Source organism: Plutella xylostella, chromosome 21, assembly GCF_932276165.1.
Source record: "Plutella xylostella chromosome 21, ilPluXylo3.1, whole genome shotgun sequence".
NCBI lineage: Eukaryota > Metazoa > Arthropoda > Insecta > Lepidoptera > Plutellidae > Plutella > Plutella xylostella.
This window is the reverse complement of record NC_064001.1, coordinates 2,713,803-2,732,553: the sequence shown is the minus strand read 5'-3', so window position 1 is coordinate 2,732,553 and position 18,751 is coordinate 2,713,803. Positions and strand designations below refer to the sequence as shown.

Here is an 18,751-nt window from a genome sequence, read left to right as displayed (position 1 = left end):
TTATTATAACACGTATAAATTCAAAAGAGCTCGTTTCAGGAGGGCTACTCTATACTGACGAAAAACTAACTTACGAAATTTCGCTGGTTGTTATTTATAAAGTTTCGATGTACGTTAGTTCGAAAGTATGGAATTCCTCTGTTTGTGAGGCATAAAGTATATGATTGCGATGTACGTTTCGATGTCGCACATTTAATACAACGAGATAGACTCGTGAGTCGTGGCATGCGCAGCAGCGAGCGCTCCGAAAATTATCGTTTTTCGTCATATAGAGTGACCCCTCTGTGCAGTGTCTCCGCACGTTCATTGAGACCACCTTAAACTGGTTCTGTTTAGTTTTACCGGTTTTTTATAATTCATTAAAACTATACTCACCTCTATTGGCTGCTAGTGATAATGATAACATTTGCGCGTGGTACTCGTACGCTTGGGTATGATGAAAAGATAATAGTAAGACAGTAGACCTAATGGTTAGACCTAATGGTATAAGTCCTTAGGTATTAAGTTAGATAGAAATCCGGTCCGTCTGTCTAGGGCCTAAGTAAAGCGGGATGGAACAGCCTCTATAAAATATTTAATTAACTTTTGTAGCGCTAACGTTAACACCCTATATATTCTTAAGGAACATTAGCCGTTCTCAGTTAAACCTAAAGGGAAATCCCCGGCTTACCTCAACTTTAATTCACAACAAATAACAGAAACTTCGTTACAGGAACCAGCTACAAAACTATGTGGTTTTTGGCGCCTCAGCATCAGCACCCCTGCTCTGCGTCAGGTCGAAGAGTCGCCAGCAGCTGTCGGTAGTCACCTCCGACCATGGACGACACTAATGTAAACATTAACCGGTAAGGGAGGTTTTAGAATAAGTAGTTTCTTGTTGAAAAGGCTTCTTGCAACAGGTTCACATTTAATTATATATCAGCATGATATCAATTGAATACAATTTCAAATTGTGAATATTGTGAGCCAAGTGCTGAAAGTTGGCAATTACAGTTCGTAGCGTTTGGCTACGAGATCAAACGAAAGTGTACGATACGAGACCTTTATTTAACCATCCGCTGTAGGCACAAAGATACTTTCCTTATCATTGTACACAACAATGTACAATGGTACCCGACTCCAAAGAATACCAATTAGCATTTTTGAAAATGTTGCCCGTTTACCCAGAACTAGTTTGTAAAATTCTAATTTTTCCCAGGTTCACCGTGTCCACGGTGGAATCGGAGACCAAGAAGAATGGCATCCACATGGGCGCCAGCATCATATCCCGCCCTCTCCGCTCCTCTGCCGAGACAGCCGCCAACGGCCAATCAGAGACCTGGCTCCATGACGCAGGCTGGAAGCGCAAGCGCTCATTGGCCCAGCTCACGAGGGAAGCCCTGCCTCGGATGGAGAACTACAGGAACTCCAAGAGAGCCCTGAAAAGGCCGAGTCTGGGAGAACTGCATGGTGATCATTTGATTCGGGAAGAGGTTGGTACTTATATTGTTTGTGTTGTAAAAGTGGTAAATGAGTGTACGGCCCAAAGTATTTTACGGCGGCCGGAGGAATGTTACTATTTATAAAGTTTTCATAAAAAGTTTATAAATAGGAACATTCAGGTGTAAGTAAAGGTACTACCAACTGCAACAAAAAAGTTCATAAGTACTGCGTTGTATAGGACAGCGGCAGCGGCACCGTTTACCTACTAACTATTTAGTAATCCAAGGGCGTACCCAGGATTTCAGCTAGGGGGGGGCAGGTCTTGAGATGATGGTCGGTCGGGTATATTGAAACAAAAATCATGAAAATTGTCTTTTATTAAGGTCAACTAGGCCAATTGCGTCTACGGGCCAAATTAATCTTTTCGATCCTATTTGAAAACGGCTTTATCAATGTTGAAAAATGCCATCTAGTTACGGTGGCTTAAACTAAATACTTTACATGAACTGCAGACAGATGGTGTTGTAGTCAACATAAAATTGCACATTTTTTTGAAAGTTTGGTACTGTGACAGGTGATTGAAAATGTGAATCTAAAGTTTTCTTTATCAATTGATTTTATTCAGTAGGTATTCTAAACAATAGTCATTGGGCTACTTATATAGACGCAAATTTTCAATGAAATAGCTTTATTTGATGAATTCATGATGTTAATTTTTTATGTTTGATAAAAGTCTTGGGGTAAATGCGTTAGGCGTAATGGGGCTATTGCGATTGTTGCAACGCATTGCCTCAAAACAGAAATCGTCAACCTTTTAATACATACATAATTATGCTCACGACTGTAGTCACCCGCTTTTCACTGTAAATTTGTATCGCCGTTTTTTATTAAGTACAATGCACTAAAGTTGTCGGGTAAGTGTAAGTGTACAACCCGACTGTCAGATTTTTTCAAGCTGCCCGAAGGCCTCTGACTAGGCTTAACAACTGCTGCCGAAGCAGCAACCGGGACCCACGGCTTAACGTGCCATTCAATGCACGGAAGCGTCCAGAAAAGAACCATTTGAAATCGGTCATCCATCCAAGGCTGACCGTGCCATGTGTTAACCTCAGTGATCAGTTACGGTCACTGAAACCAGCTCGATAAGGATTTATACTATTTATGAACACTAAACTTATTGAAGAGTATGGGTTTTGCCATGCACATAATTATTTTAATTGATATCTAAGTTTAATACCCGTATGAGATCCAATCTTACTATTTTTCTAAAGAATATAAATGAGAGGATGTATGGATGGATGATGTTACTTTATTTTATTCACAACTGTCACTCACCACTATTAAATCTACATTCTTACTCACTTTACACTTTACAGGAGTACTTAGGTAGTTCTTTTTTCATGAAAATGTTATTTGGATTTATCATGGAGTAAATGCGTCCATGAAAATTAGACGCATTTTCCTGATTTCTACTAAATCATCTGTGAATTCGTCAACTATAGTTTCTTTTGGCCAAATTAACTGCCATACTATTGCACAAAAAATTAACTGGATAAAACTCTCTTATTTTTTTCACGGAAAGCTTACCTATTGAATAGTTACATACTAAAAGCACATTTGCCTCAAACCTGGAAAATGCGTTAAAAACACGATTTTTTTAAGACACTTAATAAGAAACTTTTATTAGATTCCAGCAAAGAAATCATTGCTTTAAATTTGTTAAGAAATAGTTGTTCAATAGTCGTTAGTTTCTTAAAGTAAATATCTCACTTTTACATTAAATTTTTCATACCTTTGCTCCCATTATTCCGAAAACTTTTAGTGATCTAAAAATACAACGTCACCCCAGTTGACCTTAATTAGTTTGATTAAAATACAAAACAAAATAGATAGGTAGGCAAGAGTAGATAACACGTTTTTAATTCCAACTTGGCAGGAAAATTTACGTTTATTTTATCTTCTAGGGGGGGGGCAGCTGCCCCCCCCTGCCCCTACCTGGGTACGCCCTTGTAGTAATCTATGCTACTGTTTGCAATCAGGATAAAAAATGTGAAATAGAAAATCATTGTCAAGGGAGCATTATTGTATAAGAGTAGTAGGTACTTACCTATCCGATTATAATATCGTTAAGCGATTGTTTGACAAATAAACTACTGGTAGGCAGGTGTATAGCCACAAAGGTTTGATGATCCAAGGTTTTATAATTCAGACAAAAGTAATCTTCAGTTCCTTCCTGGTTCTTACTAAACTGATGTTTATTTTATACTTACAGTAGGTTTGTGGTTTATACTAATGATAAATGGTTGATGGTTATGTAGATCCTACTCATATTAAAACTAGTAGGTACCTACATATTCTTCAGGCATTTTTGAAGGATAGATAGGTAATAATTGTTAAAAAACTTATTAAGCTTACTTAATAAGTTTAAGTAAAACCTAATATTTTTCAAATAGGTAGATAGGTAATTAATCAATTCTAGTTAAGACTTTGGACGTTGTTGGTTGTAAAGAGTTAAATCAGTACAGTTAGTACCAATAACATAGACTTTACCAGTACCTATCTAGGTATATTAAAGTTCTGATGGCATTCCACTGTACCTATCTAGATAATCAGGAAATCTCATATTTAAATCTTTGCAAATATGAGATAACAGTTGAGGCAAATGACAATCTGATAAAAATACGTAAGTAGGTATAATTTCTTAGTTCAAGTTCGTCTAAAGGCGTTCGTCTGAGAACTGTAACAAGTAAGATAAGACCTAGCTCATAACAAATCTGTAGGCTGAAGTGGCATGATGTTTCCCGGCCAGTAGAACAGATGACCGTTGGAGTAGCAGAGTGGAGACGAGAGAAGGCTGAGGATAGTTTTATTACAAAGCCTTTGGTAGGCGCATATCTCCAGCATGGGGCCATTATTGGCTATTGATGGCAGAGACAATAATTTTGTCCGTATAGGTAACATAACTTTAAATGATCATATTGAAAAGCTCTGTACGTAACTGTATAGTAAAATATCTAAGTCCGGAACAGCTGGTCTGCTATGTTTTGGGGCCCTTCCGCCCATACCTCTACAGAATACAGTAAGTAAGTAATTTAATTTCGACGCCGGCCCTAACGGGAAAACCCTTAGAAAACAGAACTGTGATTAGTAATCGAGTGGGCTTAGCAATCGATACGCGAAGTGCTCGAGATATCCTTGGCCGGTGGGGAACCGGTGCGATCCGGAGACGACCGGACACGACCGCCGGGCGACCGGTCCGGGCACGTGATGGAGGGAACCCAAGGAGGTCAATTCTAAAGCTGCAGGGTTGATGGACTCCGTATACCGAGACCAAATGCGTCAAGCACGTGGCGAAACGAGATTTTGCAATGACCTTTCCGATTGTAGGACACCGGTGAAGTCCCCGAGAACGAGTTTTTTTATTATTATTATAACAAGAAAGCTGGTTTTGTAATATCCTGAAGTGAGATCACAAAACATAAACATTGCAGCACCCACTTTTTGCGTGGTTTGCGGGCGAGGGCACAAATGCAAACTTCGAAAGAAAAGTTATAGCATCTTGTCTGTAGGTGGTTTCTTTATAATTCCATAAGTTAGATAGGTTGATAGGCAACATACCGTGTCGTACCTAACGTAAATCCATAAACAATGTGGCTACACGCGACACCAGTTGATGTCCATTAGCTGATGAGTTGATGACGACCGTCGACTCACCGGCGTGTCACCTGTCAGTCATCACTCGACGTGTGTTCACCACGTGTTGACGCAACTCATCATCATTACTAACTGCAATAAATACCTGTAGGTATTACATAGCTATAGCTGTCATAAGGGTAATCTTGATAGGACACATAGGAGTTGATATTGTACCCGAACTAAACGGTACCTAGGTAGGGTGCAGGCAGACTTAGGTACGGAGGAAAGTGGCTTTATTTTGACCAAAAGCCGATAATCGATTTTGAATATGATTATTATTGGCCTCTTCGTGAAGATGTACTTAACTATGTCTAGTTCTTCTGACTCCACTGACTCTGAATGCGTGTGTCTGACACATCATAAAATATTTAATAATGCATAAGTTTTAATAACGGCACATGATTATACTTATATTACCACTTCAAATTGTCCTTGTGAACCGCTTTAAGCCAGGCAGAGCCGCTAATAACTGTCTCTGCAAAACCAGCACCCACTTCGTTAAAATTATTAGCAATTTTGCCAAGTTAGCAACAAGAAATGCACAATCTGTGAGGGGCCAATGACCTATAATAATCTTGTATGAGGAGCAGCGAGCAGGTGATTATGCTAAGAACAGGTAGAAGACGGTGGAGATACCTTCCGATATCTACAGGAAAAGAATTAATTAGAATTAGAATAATAAATAGATAGTAATCCTACCCACCTACCGACATCATGTGAACTTTACAGTAGTCCATCTACTTATAAAGTCATGATGATATTGAACAGATTTAGTACTTTATCGATCAGTAATAGGTCGAAAAGTCAAACAATTACTGACTTAAGTTAGGAATTAGGACCTATTTCCGTTTTCATGACTTACGAGTATATACTAGATGGACTGTAAGTACTTATGTTCCTATAGATAAACGTATGAACAGGAAACAAATAGATTTATAAACAGTTGAAGATGTACGTAATGTAAATGTTAGTTCAGAAGTAGCGCGAGAATGTAAACAGCACTTTTGTAATTTGTTACACTTCGGCTTCAAGGTTTTTCTATCAATAAATGGTTTGTTATTTATCAACAGGAGGAGCACAACCAAAGAGATACAAAGTCACCGACTCCCGCGCAAGGAATCAAATTAGGATGGATCCAAGTGAGTTTCGGACTAATAGTTAATAATCTAATGATAGGAATCTCTATTGACTAACCATACCGATAGTTATTATGCACCCAATGCAAGGTCGCCTTGTATGGATAGGGCTTGCTCTGCTGAAAACCTTGTGCTTATATGTACAAGCACAAGGTCTTCCAAATACCCCTACTAAGTTTGGACAGTTTCCCAGTGACCCATACGGGTTTCCACATTAACAAGGTTTTCTAAACGGACGCAACAGCAAGGCTTCATTATAACCTCTTGTCATCAATCATCATACAAACAATGACACCAAGTAACCTCTAGGACTTTTCCACCAGGGCGTGCTGATCCCGTGCCTGCTGAACATCTGGGGCGTGATGCTGTTCCTGCGCATCTCGTGGGTGGTGGCGCAGGCGGGCGTGGGGCTGGCGCTCGTCATCATCCTGATCTCTGCCGTGGTCTGCGTCATCACCACGCTGTCTATGAGCGCTATTTGCACTAATGGGGAGGTGAAAGGAGGTGGGTCTTTCGATTTGAAGTGAACATCTCTTGGTGTGGCTGTATGTACCTATGTGGCGCAGAATTTGCAATGGTGGCACTGCATCACTGCATTTCACTGGTTTCCAATGCATTTTTATGTTTCAGTATGTAAGTTTGACAAATGCCGTCATAAAGATTCGGTGATGTTCTTAGCTATCTTTCATCAAATCTGTTTTACCGTGTAGCTATTCGATTAGTAGATATGCCACGGTCACTTATGCTCTTCAACAGCAAATTCAAGATATCTATTACTTATCTCAATTACTCATCCCTACCAAAATGCCTACACCAACTAAAGCCACCCCCAACTTGCAGGTGGAATCTACTATATCATCTCGCGCTCTCTGGGCCCGGAGTTCGGCGCTTCCGTCGGCATAATCTTCGCGTTCGCCAACGCAGTAGCCGCCAGTATGAACACCATAGGGTTCTGTGACTCTCTCAACGACCTGCTGAAGAACCACGGAGTCAGCATCGTGGACGGAGGCGTCAATGACGTGAGGATCGTGGGCACAATCGCTCTGGTCGTCATGTGTATCATCTGCGCGGTCGGCATGGATTGGGAGAGCAAAGCGCAGGTCCGTCAACGGCTTTTTCTGGTGCTTTTTTCATAATTTCTTGCACTTTTTATGTCAACTAAAATAAATTGTGTAAGTAAAAGAAGGAAGCACTACTTACCTAAATTGATTTGGATTACTACATAAAATATGATTTTTGCTTTAGGTGATTCTGTACATTATTATGTGTAAGTATATACCTAACTAACTAGTTAAATATTTTTTTGACGGCCGAATGGCGTAGTGGTTTATGACCCTGACTACTGAGCCGAAGGTCCCGGGTTCAGATATTTGTTTAAACACAGATATTTGTTCTCGGGTCTTGGATGTGCCCGTAAAATGGCAATAGGCTCGCCCCCTATTACATTGGGACTAAACATAACACTGGCGAAAAGTGGGTGCAGCAATGCACTTCTGCCTACCCCGCAAGGGAGTACATTAGTACAAGGCGTGAGTGTGTGTGTGTGTGTGTGTTTTTTAAATATATTTTTTGGTGGACTAAACTGACTAGGCTGATTTTTTAACAACCTTTGCGGTCTCTGTCTCTAGAGTCTAGGTCTAGGGTGTAATTAACAAATGACAAACGAAACTCACATCTCATCACCTGACCAAATGAGTTAATAATGACCGCTTTTAAAAGGTTATGTTTAATCAACAAATTGCTTTGAAATAGTGTATAATTCTACATAACATGTTAATATCGAATGTATATTTTATAGACCTACCTAACTGAAAAGTAGGTACCTCTTGTAAAGTAGTACCTCTTGTGACTGACTACCCTTTCGGGAATTGCAGTCGTGAGTTTAGTTTTTTAAGTGTTCTACAACGTAGTTCCAATATAATACAGTTACTGGTTACAGTTAACAAAAGAGACAAGTATCCATTCCACCTATAAACTTAAAACTGTTTGATCCTGAGTCTGAGTCTACAGGTGAAATAGAAATGATTTGAAGAATATTTAAGTACTTATACCAAGTTACGATTACTCTATCCAATCTCCGAGTGCTCTTCGAATCATTATCACTCAACCTAGCAGCTAGTATTGAATCTGTGTCAGTTAGTAATAAATGAAAGACAGTAGGTATGTACCTATCTGGGCTCGGTAAGTAGGTATCTCGTTTTCTTACTATCCATTGACGGCCGGTTACAGTGGATCACTGATGAAATATCAAACTGTATAGATAGAAAATAGTGTTCTTGTTTGTAAATGAACTTGTAATGGCGTGGCTGGGTGTGGATGTCCAATTTATCGACCTTACGCACACTTGTAAATAACCTCTCCAATTATGGACAACGATACAATTTGAATCTTCCGTGTATGACAAGAAAGTGTATGTCTAAATGAACGAGACTGGGGGTTGTTATTGAATGTTTTGTTATTCTAGAATATGTACAATTTATGGCACAGTTATGTAGCACGTAGCCCATATATGTATAAATGGTGTAGTAAAAATTGTATACACAGCCGAAAAGTCGTCAATCCGAACAACTTTAGTTCTACTTACGACTTTTGAAAATTCACCAAAAATCGTAGCGAAAAATTTTTGTTCAGATTGACCTCCTGAAGCACTCTTCTTTCAGCTTAGTATCCTTAGCACTTTTGCAACACCCTGTATTAGTTATGAAGGAGTAGAAGCTATAAAGACAGTTAATCAATTAACCTAACTTTTCTTATTAATTAATTTACATCCTTACTAATATTATAAATGCGAAAGTAACTGTGTCTGTCTGTCTGTCTGTCTGTTACGCTTTCACGCCAAAACTAATGAACGGATTTGAATGAAATTTGGTATACCTACATATGGTCTGGACCCTGGGAAAGAACATAGGCTACTTTTTATCCCGGAATTCCCACGGGAAAACTTCTTAAGGCTTCTTCTTTCTAACTTCTTAAGGAAGCGAAGCGCGCGGGAACAGCTAGTACTTAATAAAAATGCACGAAGAATCTGCATGTACTTAGCTAAAGTAGCAAATACAGTCTTAAATAATAATATGGCACAGTAAATCTTGAACACGAGTATCATCAGGGTTTTATAAAACATACAAATACAGCGATATAAAATTCGCTGAAAGCAATTCATTTCATTTCATTTCAGCCAGCATTAATAGCATATAAATAACTGAAGATTGATGAGGCAAGGTCGCATAGCAGGGGCTTTACTTCAGGGTAAAAGCTTTGATGGAAAATACAGACATTACTTGGAACCTTATCATATTAATTAAGTAATTGTGCAATTAGGTGAGTTGCTTTTTATGAAATGAGCCTTTTGAGAAGAGGAAAATGTATAGAAATGTGAAGGAAATAGTATGAATAGCTCTTTGTTGAAGACTTGATGAGGTAAGTGGATAGTTAGGACCTTGTATATATATTTTAGTTGTATGGTTTAAACTACATTAAGTAAGTACAGTAGTTATGACTGATGTTTATTTTCCTTCTATTATTTACCTACCTGCTTTTCTTCAAACTATCTAGATACGAATGCCAAAATCATAACTTTATTAGAAAAACAATAAAAAACTTTTTAATTTCTGACACCGAACGACGTAGTATGCCTGACTTCTTCTTCATTGATTTAACGCATTGAGTACGAGTCCGCAATGTTCTATGATTTAACGATACCAATCAAAGAAAACCTTATTTACCCGTTGCAAAGTCATTATAGTTGGACTCTACGGTCCATACCACACAAACTTTGCTGTCAAACGTCCGATAAGCCGATAAGCCTAAGTTTCAATGGTTTCATCATACTCGGTTAGATCATAACCAGGGATAGTTGCTGACTTTTGACACATTTGTCAAGAATTTAATATGAAGATGACGTATAATTGATGAACTAGGTAATCCCTGGTTATGATCTAACCGAGTATGATGAAACTGGATAAATCTATCAAATTTCGTTTTAAACAGTTTTTATCGTAATACAGTACTTAATGGTTTTCATCCTGTGCAGAACTTCCTGATCGCGATCATCGTGGGCGCGATGGTGACGTTTGCCGTGGGCACGCTGCTGGGCCCGCGGGACGCCGCCGAGGTCGCCGAGGGGTTCGTGGGGTTCAGCTGTGAGTACAACTACACATCTCTGAATAGACCACCATATTGTATAGGACTAGGGAAACGTAGCGTAGCACGTCCGCCGGCTAGGTGGGGTGACTTGCGAAAGGTGGCTGGTTTTGATTGGATGCGGAAAGATCGCATTCAGTGGCTTGGTTTGGGTGAGGCCTACGTCCAACAGAGGACTGCTATATAAAGGCTGATGATGATGATGATTGTGATCATCGTGGGTGCGATGGTGACGTTTGCCGTGGGCACGCTGCTGGGCCCGCGGGACGCCGCTGAGGTCGCTGAGGGGTTCGTCGGCTTCAGCTGTGAGTACATCAACAATCATCTCAAAATACAGGGTATTGCAAAAAGGCTATACTGAACACACACCCTGAGCTTACCACCACGAATTTACTTAAAACACTGTTAACAAGACAACACGCCACAACGGCTCATTCTACCAGACAGTCTCCAACAATCTTCTATCTCCACAGCGTCGGTGTTCACGGGGAACCTCAAGCCCGACTTCAGGTTCAGCGAGGGGCTGCAGCAGGACTTCTTCAGCGTGTTCGCCATCTTCTTCCCCTCCGTCACCGGCATCCAGGCCGGCGCCAACATCTCCGGGGACCTCAAGGTAGGGGTACTGGCCAGACAACTATAGGACTAACTTCGAAAAAAACTTACATAACCTATTAACCAACGTTAAAATCCCCCAATAATCAACGTTAAAAGTCGCAGTGGTGAACAGCTAAGCCGATTTTGATAAAGTATGGCTAAGAATACTCGGGGAAACATTAAAAACAAATCGACAATCGGTTCAGTCGTTTGGGAGCTACGCTACCACAGACAAGTTAAAATTATTACAACCTTTTTTGTTGGGGGTTTAAAAGCATTTTAGCGTCGCTGCACGAGTATATCTATCTAAGTAGACCTAGCTATCAATAGTACCTAGCTTCAGCAGTAGCTGTGCCTGAAAATATCTGGTGAAAATCATTTGGCCTACTGACTTCATGAGTGTTTGTTTTTACTTCCGTTTACTCATTCATTCCCGCGCGATGACCATGCACTTCCGGTGTAAGCTCACGTGCAATCTAAAATAGATTCAGTCAGATATATATGCTTCAAATATGTATTAGTATTAAAATTTGAAATCCTAGTAAGTATCATCGGGAAACGACCATTAGAATACAGAAATTTATTCTAGTTAATCTTCGTTAACACCTTTGTAATGAAAAGAAGTCTAGATTAGGTAGGTATTAATTAGAACATGATTATAACAAGTGAATAAAAGCTACGGCCCCATGATAGCTTCCACCCCCTGATTACGAAATTACAAATGACGTCATCGCAGCGGCGGCGGTGGCGGCGGCGCGCCCACACTCCACAAACATGCCACGGCTCTGAGGAAAAACTACAGACAATTTAGTTATATTTTATTTTCCACTCATATTGTTACTTGTTCCTTGTTGTACTTAGCTACTTTGGTGTATTATCATGGCCTTCCGATTAGAACTAGGTAGGTACTTTATTAATTTACATTCATTTTCATCAGCCATCTTACTGAATTTTCAGAAAAAGGTTTTGTACTTTATTTAATTTCTAATCGAAAGGACCGACAGTAAAGATAACAAACATAAATTTCTGGGAAACCTGCTGTCTATTCATATTCTAATACGTAGGTATTATTTCCATGTTAGATAACTGCTTGCCAAAAACAACTTCAATATGAATGATATGTTACCGTAATAAACATGGAAACATTGTAGCTGCAGCTAACAGATGCACATATAAATAGTGCCAAACCTGGCAGATAGTTAAGATTGTTAAAAATGATCTTACGCTATTATTACAAAACAACGAAGTAAATAGGACTGTAGGTACTCGTACCTACCTACCGTAAAGTAGAACTCTATCTCCACATGGTCTGAAATCGATTCCCCACAAGACTGTACATGGATATCTAGGTATATAGTAGATTCACCCTGTCCTCGTGACTTCATTCATCAGAACCACAGTACGTCAATTGGTACCTACTGGGTGTTTAGGTAAGTACTTACTAACTACTTATATGGTGAGTATTATTCGTATTACGAAAAGAAACCACAGTGATTCACTTTTTGCTACTTGGTGCCTCTTTCGCGAATTCTATCCAGCACAAGTCAGATCCATCTGCAATAACCAGACGCCATTACTTATTAATGTTTCAGCTGAAGTACTGATGCAAATCAAATGAAATGTAATCACCTCTATTGTAGTGTCAAACGTTTTGAACCGTAAATTTTCAGGGTTTTATTAAAGTGCGTAATCGATTAATTGAAACCAATTGAAGTCGGCGGCGGTGACTCACGCCTATTCCCAGAACGCGTGATGTGGAACCGAAACCTCGTAAACAGTCCAGACCATTCTCAGAAGAAAGATTAATGACATCGATTGGTACACGTGCATCATAGGTGCCTAGGTTTACATACAGCGTCCGACTCGGTGAAACCTGCTGAAATGAGCGAGACAGTTTCCGACGTGTACTGAAATATGATTAATGATAGCCAGTTTACCATCTTGATGTTGACAAAACACTCGCTCGTTAGATTTGATGGTTTGGAGACGGTTTGGTTTTGGTGTTATTTGCAAGTATATACTTATTTGCAAATAATACCTTTTGGTATTATGATAAATTGGTATTATCATTATGACAAACCGTCCTTGTCTCCGTGATTTGAGAGTCAGCAAATATGCGGATAGAATACTACACTCAGTTATTATAAATAACACCAAAAACTTTCCCTTCTTCGTCAGCAGCAAATGGCTGAACAGCATATCCCGATTCCAACAAACTCATCTGTCACATTCCCCTCAGGATCCAGCGTCAGCCATCCCTAAAGGAACCCTCCTAGCCCTGCTGATCTCCATGGTGAGCTACGCCGTGATGGTGCTGTTCGCCGGAGCTGGAGCCCTGCGGGACGCCAGTGGGAACCTCACCGACCTGGTGATGGCCAACGGGACCGTGGTGGACTACAGCGGGGTGTCCGCCTGCGCAGTCACTGGGACGTGCCAGTTTGGACTGCATAATAGTTATTCGGTAAGACCATTGTACAGTTTATAGATTACTAGCTGTTCCCGCGAGCTTCAGTGCGCCTTAAAAAGGTTTTCCCGTGGGAATTCCGGGATAAAAAGTAGCCTATGCTCTTTCTCAGGGTCTAGACCAGATGTATACCAAATTTCATACAAATCCGTTTAGTAGTTTTGGCGTGAAAGAGTAACAGACAGACACAGTTACTTTTGCATTTATCGTACTAGCTGTTCCCGCGAGCTTCGCTTCGCCTTAAAAAGTTTTCCCATGGGAATTCCGGGATAAAAAGTAGCCTATGTTCTTTCCCAGGGTCTAGAGACCATATGTATACGAAATTTCATTCAAATCCGTTCAGTAGTTTTGGCGTGAAAGAGTAACAGACAGACAGACAGACAGACAGACAGACAGACAGACAGACAGACAGACAGACAGACACAGTTACTTTCGCATTTATAATATTAGTTAGGATTAGGATTAGGATAGTTAGGATTAGTTAGGATTAGGATTAGTTAGGATTAGTTAGGATGAATTTTTGAATGGGGACCACAAACAGGCGAATGTAGCGTGGGATGCTGATTTCGTACTCCAGCCTGCTGGATTGACTGACTAGACAACAAGGCGTAGAGAGAGGTCAGATGGAGGCAGTATGGTGACGCTCTTTGGGAGATAAGCATTCGATAATTGGATGATTAATTTGAAAGATTATACCTGAACTTTATAACAAATCCGCCGGTAAAAGCGGGATTTTGTCTAAACGCTTGCAACAACGACTTCCCCAGGTGATGCAGCTGATGTCGGCGTGGGGTCCCTTCATCTACGGCGGCTGCTGGGCGGCCACGCTCTCCACCGCCCTCACCAACCTGCTGTCGGTGCCGCGACTGATCCAGGCCCTCGGCATCGACCGCATCTACCCCGGCCTCATCTACTTCTCCAAGGGCTATGGGAAGCACGGCGAGCCGTACCGAGGATATGTGCTCACTTTCTTCGTGTCTCTTATCTTTCTTCTTATTGGTGCGTTTATTATGTTTTCTATTGTGCATGTTGTGTTAACTACACATTTTAAAGATATAGATAGCCAAATTAACGAAACTTGCCCGACTTACGTATCTTTTGTACCTTAAACCAATGTGATCTTTGCTCTAACTGGTCAATCCTTTTATACTAGTTCGCTCCAGTTTTTATTTACGGACACTCAAAGAAGAAGGTTTTAATCGTTGATGTTTATATTTACAGCTGACCTAAACACGATTGCTCCTCTCATATCGAACTTCTACCTGGCGTCGTACGCGCTCATCAACTTCTGCACATTCCATGCGGCCCTGGTCCGGCCTCTGGGCTGGAGGCCGACCTTCCGAGTAAGATAATTGATGAATATTTACTTAAATTATTTACTTAAATTATGAATATTTACTTAAATTATGAATATTCACTTATATTATTAACAACTTCAAGACTTTATTGCAAGTATTGCGACCCATTGAGATAGGGAGAGTAGTAAAATTACCAGTAGCCATGCCCTAGTCAGGGTTACGTCCCTGTTGAAATTAGACCTTTACGACCTGTGTCTGAAGGTCGCGAGTTCATCACTCCTGCTTTAATTTTATTAAGCCTAAATAACCTCGACCGCATGAGTGTTGGAAACGCTCTCTGCCCCTTTAAAGGATCACTTTCCCTTCTTCTTCATATCAACTTATAGATAGATCCTCTATTGTTTTCCCCACTGACGCTCCTATCTCCCCCCAGTACTACAACGTGTGGGTGTCGATGGTGGGGTTCCTGCTGTGCGTGGCCATCATGCTGCTCATCAGCTGGATGATGTCTCTCGTCACCTTCGCCATCTTCTTCACGCTCTACCTCATCGTGCATTATAGGAAGCCTGGTGAGTGTTTGCTTTGTGCATTATCTACGTACACCATAATATTATATTTTCTTCCTCACATTTTTTTAAAAATACGAGTAAGTACTTACTGATTATATCTACCAAATGTAACGTTGTAAAACAATATCAGTACTCGTCTGTAAAAAATAGAGTGGGTACCTATTAGTTTTCTTGCGTTAGGCATAATATGTAGCGTCAGATTTAATTTGAAGAGCGACATTGACTTTACCACTAGTTTCAGTGCTAAAGAAGACGAGCCAAGCGTATACGTTCCACATAGGTAGGTACAGCAAATGTGGGTGCAATATATAATAATATGTATCAGATACACGTTGTTCGCGAAAATCGCGAAGCTGAAACACTCGGAAGGTACCTACACTACACCACAACAAACATTATGTATCTACAGCCGAAAATAGAAATCTAACTGAAGCTAAATCCTGTGTTGAAATCCACGGCCGCATATTTTCCCCGGTCACTCGTCATTCTACAAAATGATGTTTACGCATCGACTTCCCAGAGTTATAATAACACATCCGAATATTATTTATATCGAGATGAATTTGATTTCTAAGATTTCGTGATTCATTTCACCAGAATATACGGGGTTAATGTTAAAATTTCCATGAGCTTTGATGTCTGAAAAGTAATCAAGCGTGTAGAATAGCAAGTCTAGCCTTGATAATAGCACGTACTCCAACACACACGAGGTAGAAAACTGCCTAACGACAATTAAAGGGTTTTATTTCTAGATATTTTCGCCAATCTAAAGCTAAGTAGGTACAATGCTATAGGTATAAAACTAGGGGGCATAGAGGGGATATAGGGCATATACACAATAAAGGTCTGAAAAGGCTTGAAAATTTTTCACATCAATTATTACAGATGACCGTACACTCAATCTCACGCCTATGTAGACCCAACATTGGTTGTAAAATGCAAATTATATTTTCTTTAAGACACGCATCTGCCAGCCGACTTTACATTATCCGAATTATCTACCAAGTACTCATTACCGTTTCATTCCCAGACGTGAACTGGGGCAGCAGCACGCAAGCGCAGATGTACAAGACGGCGCTCTCCAGCGCGCACAACCTCGCTCGCACCGGGGAGCACGTCAAGAACTACTGGCCCCAACTCCTGGTGCTGGCGGGGAGGCCTCAGGCGCGCCCGGCGCTGGTGGATCTAGGGCATCTGATCACCAAGGCCGGCTCGCTTATGATTGTGGGGGATATTTCTGAGGTTTGTAAAGGACGAAGTCTTTGTGTAACTACCTCTATCTACCAACAGCTCATTGACGAGCAAGCTGTTGAAATTGTCCGTAAATAACCGCAAACAATATGAACATTGGAGGGCGAACTCATGTTCTCTCTGTAAGTAGCTAGTAGGCTGATAGGTATCCTCATTTAGCCTCCGAGCTAGGCTCTAGAGCACAAGGTGCGTGAACCCACCCACCCGCAGTTGACCAGCGTGATGGAAAATGGTCCATTCAAACTGCATTCAGCTGATTCTGATTAGACTTTCTGTCCCCTTATGCACAAAGGTTCCTGCCATGTGCGGGTAATAGATAATAGAATACCCCCGCAGATAATAGAATTGCCTCCGAGCTTGGCCATTATTTAAATACTAATGCAACCCACCTCCCCCCAGACAAAACAAACCTACCGCGAGAAATCAATCCGCATGCGCGCCGGCGACGAATACCTGCGCGAGCGCAAGATCCGCGCCTTCTGCTCCGGCGTCAACGGCTTCCAGTTCGAGCAGGGGGCCCGGGCGCTGGTGCAGGCCGCCGGCGTGGGACGCCTCGCGCCGAATGTGCTGCTCATGGGGTATAAGAACGACTGGAGGGACGCCGAGCCGACGGATCTGGTGGCGTACTTCAATGTGTTGCAGTGAGTGAAATTATAGAGCTACTTTTTATGCAATGCATTTGCACGTATCACGATGATCAAGTATTATTAAAAATATTTGTAGAATTTAATGCACTGCACCTCGTTGAGTATCGGTGACAAGCACTACAAGTAGTCTATAATAGGGTAGCGTGTGTCAACGTCGTGAAACGATGAGCCAGTCAGATTAACTGTTAGACTTCCCAAGGGTACCTACGCTGGATGGAGAGCACAGCTTATGTACGACACTCTGGAAGCACAAAACTACACCGTCTGAAACTATCCCCTCTTCCCCTACAGCACAGCATTCGAGAACCGCCTAGCCGTGGCGATCCTGCGCGTGCCGGGCGGGCTGGACTACAGCGCCATCATCGCGGAGGACGCCCCGGCGACCGGCGGCCTCACGGCGACCTCCAGCGGCAGCGGCGACCTGCGCGTGCGCCGCGGCCCGCACATCATGCACGCTGACTCGGATCTGGATATACGCTCGTCGGATAGCCAGCCGAGCAGCCGGCATAATCTTAGTAAGTGTCAAATCAAAAAAAAAATCAAAATCAAAATTCTTTATTGTTGTTACTTACAATAGATAATGTTATTACATTGTGGGTCTCTTCTTGTAAGTTTAAAAAACCTGTAGTAGAAGAGCCCCTCCTTCTTGAATGTGCCAATGCCACTTAATACAAGTTTTAAGTATACAAAACAATTTTGATATAGGTAGGTACTTATAAAAATATTCAAAACATATTAGGTACTTATTTTATTTTATGAGTTTCTTAAGGTAAAGGTGTGTCAGTATTCGATGTAGATAGTTAACTATATGTGTAGGTATCTAAATTATTTTGTGCTCTGTATCGTATACATGAAAAACTTAGTGTAATCTATAATATACAATATTAAATATATTTTAAGATATCCTAATATAATAAATATTAAAGTAATATATATTTTAATGTATGTATTTATTTATATATCGATATAATGCAAGCATGCCAGTTTAAGTATTAGCATATTAACTACTGTATGTATATATATATTATAATTTTTTAAATTTCAGTTATTGAAATACCTGTAGTAAATATAATTATGTATGTCTATGTAAGGTATATTATATCCAATAATATTATTACTAGTATATACCTAATGTTTATAATTTTGTGAAAATCAGGAGCTAGAACATTTCTTTAGTGTTAGGTTTTCAAAAGTTCTTCAGTATCTTCATAACTCAATGATTTAAGCCATGAAGTAGTGGTTTTTTACATTCTTTGTAAGTCATTCCGTATAGGTTTAACACTCTGTTTATTTTATTATAAATTGATACTGAACTATTACAAAATTGGTTAGAAGCAAATACTATGTTAGAAGTTTTAAATTTTATTACTGCATATCGGTTACGTTTCTCAAGTGTTTTTGTGTTAATAGGCAAGTTTTTATGGACCCTTAAGATACATTGAAGAATGTTTGAAGCTGGTGAACGTGAAAAGGGTGTCTTTTTTGAGAACGGTAGTTAAATCTTTCGCATTGAATAGAGGACAGAGGAGTAGTC

General features: G+C 40.5%; 1 protein-coding gene across 2 annotated transcripts in view; it reads left to right on the top strand.

Moving 5' to 3' along the window:
• LOC105387563 (bumetanide-sensitive sodium-(potassium)-chloride cotransporter) overlaps positions 1-18,751 on the top strand; it is a 38,047-nt gene that overhangs the window by 15,157 nt on the left and 4,139 nt on the right. Inside the window, exons 2-15 of one of the 2 annotated variants that reach the window (XM_038115963.2) lie at positions 713-845; positions 1,199-1,472; positions 6,189-6,257; positions 6,578-6,758; positions 7,095-7,354; positions 10,285-10,393; positions 10,868-11,007; positions 13,228-13,449; positions 14,220-14,451; positions 14,674-14,795; positions 15,184-15,319; positions 16,350-16,561; positions 16,970-17,211; positions 17,509-17,732. In XM_038115963.2, coding sequence (XP_037971891.2) covers positions 817-845; positions 1,199-1,472; positions 6,189-6,257; positions 6,578-6,758; positions 7,095-7,354; positions 10,285-10,393; positions 10,868-11,007; positions 13,228-13,449; positions 14,220-14,451; positions 14,674-14,795; positions 15,184-15,319; positions 16,350-16,561; positions 16,970-17,211; positions 17,509-17,732 — 2,452 coding nt within the window. In that variant the 5' untranslated portion in view covers positions 713-816. Of the gene's footprint in view, positions 1-712; positions 846-1,198; positions 1,473-6,001; positions 6,070-6,188; positions 6,258-6,577; positions 6,759-7,094; positions 7,355-10,284; positions 10,394-10,867; positions 11,008-13,227; positions 13,450-14,219; positions 14,452-14,673; positions 14,796-15,183; positions 15,320-16,349; positions 16,562-16,969; positions 17,212-17,508; positions 17,733-18,751 lie in introns of those variants that run through there. The other variant, XM_048628712.1, reaches the window with a different exon arrangement.